Source organism: Camelina sativa, chromosome 4 (genome assembly GCF_000633955.1).
Source record: "Camelina sativa cultivar DH55 chromosome 4, Cs, whole genome shotgun sequence".
NCBI classification, from domain to species: Eukaryota; Viridiplantae; Streptophyta; class Magnoliopsida; order Brassicales; family Brassicaceae; genus Camelina; species Camelina sativa.
The window spans coordinates 11,681,399-11,689,728 of record NC_025688.1 but is presented as its reverse complement, the minus strand read 5'-3'; the positions used below and the strand labels follow the sequence as shown (position 1 = coordinate 11,689,728).

At 35.6% G+C, this 8,330-nt stretch overlaps 1 protein-coding gene across 1 annotated transcript; it reads left to right on the top strand.

Annotated features, from left to right (window-relative positions):
- On the top strand, positions 3,379-4,563 carry LOC104783759. The gene has a single exon (XM_010508875.1). The coding sequence runs from the start codon at positions 3,379-3,381 to the stop codon at positions 4,561-4,563; it is 1,185 nt and encodes a 394-aa protein (XP_010507177.1).

The window sequence follows — 8,330 nt, the reverse complement described above, 5'->3', positions numbered from 1 at the left end:
AAAAGTGTTTAACACATATTCTAATGACTATTATATAGTTTTATGAAGTAGTTAAGCTTTTCTACTGTTTCTTTAATAATGATTTGAAACTGGACATGGGCCACAAGAATCCAAGAATGCATGGCAATGAAAGATAAGGTAAACGATTAAGGATACGTTAAAATAACAAAACAAGTAAAAATGGTTAGATTTTGGTACACCAAAATAGAAGTGCACGTAAAGGATCAATTAGAATTATTAAAGAGAACTAGAAAAATCCCTGAATTGAATCGACCTTTTTCACCGTGCACGAGAGTTAGGATCGTGTTAGTGTTTCCCACAACAAGTTTGAAATTAAGCATTTAGATTGTGGACCGTTCCAAAAAAAAAAATTAGTATAGATGGTGTCTAAAATCCATGCATGTTTTTTAGTTTTAGGTTGGCTGTAGTGTTTTATGTTGTAGAACTATAATTGTATCTGTCTTGAATTGTAAGGTTGGCGTTGTTAGTATTTCAATGTATTCTAGTTCAGAGCATTACAATATATACCTAATTTTTTTCATTTTTTTTTTGGTCAAAAGAGATGGTTTTCATTTAAATTGAAATAGGTTTCAGTAGCTGGTTCAATAAAGGTAGAATTTAAAGCAGCTTTAGCAATCTCATAGATACTAAGGTAGTACGAGGTAAAAAAAAAATTATCATCTAGAAAACATATATCCATAAAATTTAAACATAATAGTCTCAGTCTGCTGAAAATGCTAAGTGATTTGCGTGTATATATTTAAAACTAATCATAATATTTACCACAATTTCTTTAAGAATGTTAAATCCAAATATCATATTAAATGACTTTATCTAGCCATCCTCTTTAACCCCATGGGTGTGATTTAGCTCCGTCTGTCTTACGTGTGTTTGGTTAGATGGCTTAATCTAGCAATTGATGAGTTTAAAAAACTGCAATTGATGAAATATTAGAATCATGTTAATATTTCATATCTTTTATAATATTTCTTATTAATAGTTTTAGTGTTACTTAACTAATAACTAATTCCTTTTNGGACATAAGTGTATCAACACTTTGTTTTTTTTTTTTTTTTTTTTTTTTTTTTTTTTTTTTTTGAAAAAGGCTTTTTTATGGGTGTTGTTATGTAAAACGACTTGTCTGGCAAAATATTTATAACTCGGATTAATTCCGTTTCAAAAAATGTCAGACCGCAGCCCTTAGACATATTTAATATCACACACACACACACACACATATATATATATATATATATATATATATATGATAGGAAATTTGTTAAGAATGTCCATTTTCAAAAAATTTCCTTCGGTAAAAATTTTAGAAAAATATCCTTAAAAATCTGAGAGCTACCCAAATTATTTTATAAAACTTTTTAAATACCTTATATTTCTTATAAAAGAAACTACTTTTATATGTATGTAAAACCTGATAAATACTTTATAAAATCTTACAAATAACTTATAAAATCTTATATTTTTAAAATATATTTGGATTGATTCTCCGACGATACAATTTGGATATCTTCTAAGATCTTACGGTTAAATAGTCTGAAGAGTAACTTAGTTATTCAGGTTTAGTGAGGTGTAATTTGTATAATAGACAGGTATATTGAGTTATATTCCATCCGTTTTATAATATGAGATATTTTGGGGTTTTTCGTTTTCTTTTATATTATATTTTTCTAAAAAATTCCAATGCAAGTTTTAAATTAAATTAGTTCTATTTAATACATATTTTTATTGTGCAGTATTTTTTTATGATTGACTAGGGGGTATTGAACATAGAAATGTAACTAAATTTAAAAGAATTTAAGTTTCTAATAACTCTAGTGTTATTTAAATACATATTTTATAGATTATAAATTATAGACTTAAGTTGTTTAGAATTGCATACTTTTAATTTACGTGTTTTTAAGTTAAAACCATTTTGTATTTTGAAACAGTGTAATATTTAATCTATGTCAATTCAACGAAAATATTTTTTATTTAATAAGAAAGAGGACTATCTAAAACTGCTTCGGTCTTCTAAGGTTTGGTACTTTGGTTGATCATAAATTATGCAACAATGACATAACAAGCTAAAACGTCTTGGAAACGTCAAAATTTTTGGTAAAGCGACAGAAAAAATACCTAACCCCATACATTAGGAAGAATTATATCTCAACTTATAGAAATGCCTCAAACCTTAAGTTTTTCTTGAGTTTTCGAATTACAAGTCATCATTTCTTATAATTTAGACTTACTAATTTTCAAAGCTACACAGATGGTGACAGTTTAACCCTATCTGATATTGTCCATATTTTTAGAGAATTTGATTACCTGATCATGTACGAAATATAGGTTAATTATATAAAAGCTGAATAAACTTGTATCATTAGCCAAATCGTTTAAATATGATGGTTTCTATACATGTTTTGCTCATACGCAAAGAAATCGTAGGCTAAGTTATTATCTTAGACTAGATTTAAAATTTTTTTGGATGATTATACTGGGTTAAAATCTAGAAAGCACTCTACTCTCCAACAAAAATTTTCAGTACTCTCCATTATTCTCCTCTACTCTCATGCTTTTAATGACATAATAGTAATCCAACTTTACCTTTACCAAAACCGATATTAAACCAAAAGAAAAAAACCGATTTATAATTGAATTGATTAATAAAATAGAAATAAATTTGGCCAATCAGAAGCGAGATATTCCTGATATTGGACCAATCACAAGCGAGATATTGGACCAATCACAGTCACTACAAGAAAACATGCCATTTGCGACGACCGTTTGTGACTGATTGTTTAGTCGCAAATATTTGCGACGGTTTTGCAACTATTTTAATACCGATTAACGACCATACAAAATACGGAAGTAAAACCGTCACAAATTTACGACGAAACAATAAAGTCACAAAAACGTCTCACCTTTGCGACCGAATATATACTCTTTTGTAACTGATATTATTTCGTCGCAAAACAAGATGCATTTTGTGACTACTTTGCAACTGCAATTTTGGTACGTGAGAGCCGTCGCAAATAAGTCGCAAAATAGAGACTTATTTGCAACGACTTTTTGGAGTATCATTTAGTAGCAAAGTCGTCGCTGCATGTCGGCAAAAAACGTTGAGAATGTGGAAGATATTGTACTCAACTTTTGCGACTACATTGAAAACAATCGCAAAAGAGTCGCACCATGTCGGCAAAAAACGTGCTTAAAGTGTGTTAGGTGAACTGAAATTTTGTGACTCTTTCTATAATAGTCGCAAAACAGTGGCAAAATTTCTCTTATATATATGCCACCACTTCTTCTTTCATTTAAGAAACAAAAAAACGGGAGAAAGAAACAAAAAAAAAACGTGAGAAAGAGAAAAAAAAAATAATAATAATGTGGAACAATCCTTCAAGAGCATGGATATACAATCGGATCGATCCGTTCACTAATCATATCTCATCGGATTATTCGGCGGGTGTGGAAGAGTTCATCGATTTTGCCTGTAGCCATGCACAAAATAGCAGAGGTAGGTTTTACTGCCCTTGTGTAGTATGTCACAATTCGAAGTCTTTGAAAGCTGCCTCTGTTTCGAATCATTTGCTAAGTAGGGGGTTTATGCCTAACTATTATGTATGGTATGAACATGGTGAAGATTATGATGTTGTTGGGGAGGGAACTAGTAGTCATTATGCTAATAATACATATTATGCTAGTGCTAGTGAACCAATAGGATTGGATGGGGAGAATATATATGCTGGGATGGTGAATGATGCATTTCATGGTTCTGTACCATATAACGAGTATCATGAACATGAAAGTGGAAATGATCATGTTCATGAACAACCCACCCAAGAAGCAAAACGGTTTTATGATATGCTAGCTGCTGCAAACACGCCACTGTATGATGGATGTCGGGAAGGGCAGTCGCAGTTATCGTTGGCAGCTCGGTTCATGAACAATAAGGTCGACTACAATTTGTCTGAAAATTGTATGGATTCATGGACAGGACTGTTTACGGAGTATTTACCAAAGGGTAATCAAGCAAGCGGTTCATACTATGAGACGGAGACTTTGATGCGAAAGCTAGGATTATCGTGTCGTACATATGATGTATGTATAGATAACTGTATGCTCTTTTGGAAAGATGATGAGAAGTTGGAGCATTGCAAGTTCTGCGGCAAACCAAGGTATAAGGCTAGTGAAGGAAGAACAAGAATACCGTTCAGTAAGATGTGGTATTTACCGATTGCGGAAAGGCTGAAGAGAATGTACCAATCTGAGAAGACTGCAGCTTTTATGAGATGGCACGCTGAGCACAGCTCTGAGGAGGGATTAATGTGTCATCCTTCAGATGCGGCTGAGTGGAAGAATTTTCAGCAATTGCATCCCTCATTTGCAGCAGAACCGCGCAATGTTTATCTTGGATTATGTACAGATGGTTTCAATCCTTTTGGGATGTCGAAACACCATTCATTATGGCCAGTGATATTGACTCCATACAACTTGCCTCCTGGGATGTACATGAACACAGAGTATTTGTTTCTGACGATTTTGAATTCAGGACCGAATCATCCATGAGCTAGTCTTGACGTTTTTCTCCAACCATTGGTCGATGAGTTAACAGAGTTATGGTATAATGGAGTGGAGGCATATGATGTGTCCTTCCGACAATGGAGTGGAGGCATATGATGTGTCACTTCCGACAAATTATATTTATTTCTTATGTAGGTGTCTACAATGAAACATTCCAAAGTTTTCCTCCATGGGTTCATGAATTGGTTGATGGTCCAGAAAACAAAGTCAAGTCGTGGCCCATGTATTTTACCAGAGGTTACATGTTTCACACGCGTGAACACGGGCAGACGAAAAAGACAATGAATTATGGGGTATGTGTCCGAGGGCAAAATTATTCTGAAGCATCTATGGAGGATGATTTTTTTGGGACCGTTGAAAACATAATCGAGCTCGAGTATCCTGGCATTATTAACCTAAAGATAACACTTTTCTACTGTGACTGGTTTGACCCAACGGTTGGCAAAGGTATCCGCATGACAAATGGAGGCATCGTAGACGTGCTTCCGTCAAGAAAATACCGAAATTACGAACCTTTTATTTTAGGTTAAGTTTCTTTTCACTAAATATTTTAATTAATTTACTATATAGGTTCTCAAGCTAATTAATTAATATGTTCCGTTTCTTTATATAGGTTCTCAAGCTGATCAAGTGTGTTATCTGTCATATCCATACACTAAACGACCTCGCAAATCGTGGCTTACAGTGTGCAAAGTTAATCCGAGGAATGTTGTTCAAGGGAAGTTTAACGATGATGATTTGGTTATATTGCAACAAACTGTTATTGAGGCAACTCCGACTTTGGTTGAAGAAATCATCATTGAGAGTTTAGTCGACGAGAGTCATCAAGATGAACCAATCGATTTTGAGATAGAAGATGGTGAAGGAGAAGACGAATTTCAATGTAACTTGTCAACATCCGAAGATGAAGATGAAGATGAAGAACTTGCATATGAAGACTAAATGTGCATCTGATTTGTAAAATATTGTCTCTATGTTAAAATCAAATAAACTTATTTCAATTATAGTAAAACTTAATAGCTTGATTAATCTGGAAATTTGCAAGTAAAATTAGTATCTTAAAGTAAAATATAGTCACAAAAGAGTCGCACATTAGCGACCGTTTAGTAACTAAACAATATAGCAACGTTTCGCTTTGCAACCGTATTGCGACGAATAAGCGACTAACACCTGAATTAGCAACGTTTGTGCGACTCTTTTCCCACTCTTGTTATTTTTGGGAATTAAATTTCATTTTTGAGATGTATGTACATCCTTAGATATACATTTATACTTGTATTTGACTGAATTTAGTAACTAAAACTTTTTTAAGGTCATAAATTTCAATGTTAAGAATGAATACATGCATATGTTCCAAAGCGATCTTTGTAAAAACATGTCACCATGGAAGAATGTGTAGGACTTTAGGAAAATGTAATTCTTATGTTTTAAAAGCAATGTTTTACATACTCTTCCTATTTTATATACTCTTTACTACTAGTATGAGTGATGTATGGATGCAAATAAGCTCCTAATGTGTGAAAATCAAACTTTTAAATTGACTAGTAAAATACAGTCACAAAAGAGTAACACTTTGCCACCACTTTGCAACTGTCTTGAGACTGCTTTGCTACCGTTGCTACTGTTTTTGCGACTGTTTTGCCACCCTGTTTTGGCGGTTTATGTTCCCACCAATAATTTTGTGAAATTTGTCTAATTATTTACGCGTTTTTTTTTCCCCAAAATTTTATACTGCGACTGTTTTGCGACTACATTGCGACGTCGGTTCGTTAATAACTAGGCAAACACTTAAACGTTTTAACACTTCTTATTTTCTTTTTTCAATCGATCTAGGGTTTTTTCTCTCAAACCTCTTCACTCTCCTTCTCTCTCAAACACATCGATCTCTCCTTCTCTCTCAATCTCTCAATCCTCTATCGCTTTCTCTTTAAATCTTTTTCTTCTTCTCTCTCTCTCTCTCAATCGTCGATCCGATGCCTCCTAAGACCAAGGTTGCTTCCAGAGGTCGCGGTGGCAGAACCGCCAACGGTGTCCGAATCTTCAATTCTAGCAGATCCTCTTCTCATTCGTCGAACCCTTCTGAACGCACAGACTCTGCGACACAGTCTGCAACCCATTCACATCAAAGCCGTCCTTCACAGTTTCCCCCGACAAATCCAGCGCCAATAAGTAGTCCATTGCCGACTACAGATCCACCGTCGAGGACAAATCAACCGTCGAGGACAAACCAACCGTCGAGTAGTCATCCACCATCGAGGACAAACCAACCGTCGAGTAGTCATCCACCGTCGAGGACAAATCAACCGTCGAGTAGTCATCCACCGCGGAGGATACTTACACCGCCTCCGATTCCTCAACAAGCGCCTCTTCCTGTTCCTCACCCTCAACCGCCTCCGATTCCTCAACAAGCGCCTCTTCCTGTTCCTCACCCTCAACCGCCTCCGATTCCTCAACAAGCGCCTCTTCCTGTTCCTCACCCTCAACCGCCTCCGATTCCTCAACAAGCGCCTCTTCCTGTTCCTCACCCTCAACCGCCTCCGATTCCTCAACAAGCGCCTCTTCCTGTTCCTCACCCTCAACCGCCTCCTATTCCTCAACAAGCGCCTCTTCCTGTTCCTCACCCTCAACCGCAACCGGAGCTTGTTCCAGAGGGAGATAACGGCGACGAAGCAAACGAGGAAGAACAAAACCCTAATCAAAATGTCGATCACTACCAAGATCTGTTAGATGGTTTGCTAGCTCTTCCAGGCCGAGAACATCTACCACTCCTGTCTCAGCATCCTATCCCTGGAGTCGAAACTCTATGGTATAAACACTCTCTCCTCTTGTAATTTTTCTTTAAGTATACTCGGTATGTCACATAGAATCTTAAAAGCATGAATGTGTTCAATAGTTTGATCTTTAAGTATACTCGGTAACACTCTCTCCTCTTGCGGTAATAGGTTCACTAATCGATTGTTTGTTGTTTGTTGTTTGTTGTTTGTTGTTTGTTGTTGTTTGATGTTCAGTAAACGGTTGTTATTAGATATTCAATAGTTTCAATAGGTTATTGGTTCATATTTTCAAGTAGACTTACTCAGTTAATGTAACAGGTTTAACCGGCACAAAGGAAAGCTTTCTCGAGTCATTGCTGGAATCTTAAGGAGAAAGTTTGATGGGCCTTACTACAGTTGGAAGGTTACTCCACAACACATTCAAGAGCGATACTTCAGGACATTTGCGGTAAGTCAAATTATAGTTTTGACAATGCTTTAAACACTTAACTCTATATAAATGAATTGGTCAATTTGCTAACTTAAATGTTTTGTGTTATTGTAGCGGAAGTATAATTGGGATATCGGGATTACTGAGCTTGTTAAAGAAGGTTTCTTGAAGATAGCAAAGAGCAGGATGAAAGGCATTGTCAGTCAAGTTAGGAGGAGTGGTGTACAACCACCATGGATTGGTGATAAAGTATGGCCTATTATGTGCGAATATTGGAACACCCCTGATGCCATGGAGAGGAGTGAGAATGCTTCTCATTGCAGAAACTCGGACCGTGGAGGCCTTGGAGTGCACAAACACTTAGCTGGTCAGAAATCATATGTACAAATTCATCAAGAAATGGTAACACTTCTCTTTCCATCCACTTCACCTCAAAGTTTTTCTAATGTTTTCATAATTTAATGCTCTCACGGCCACTTAAGCTCCTAATGTTTTTCTAAAATTTTCATAATTTAATGTGTTTCACTATCATTGTAGGAGGAAGAGCT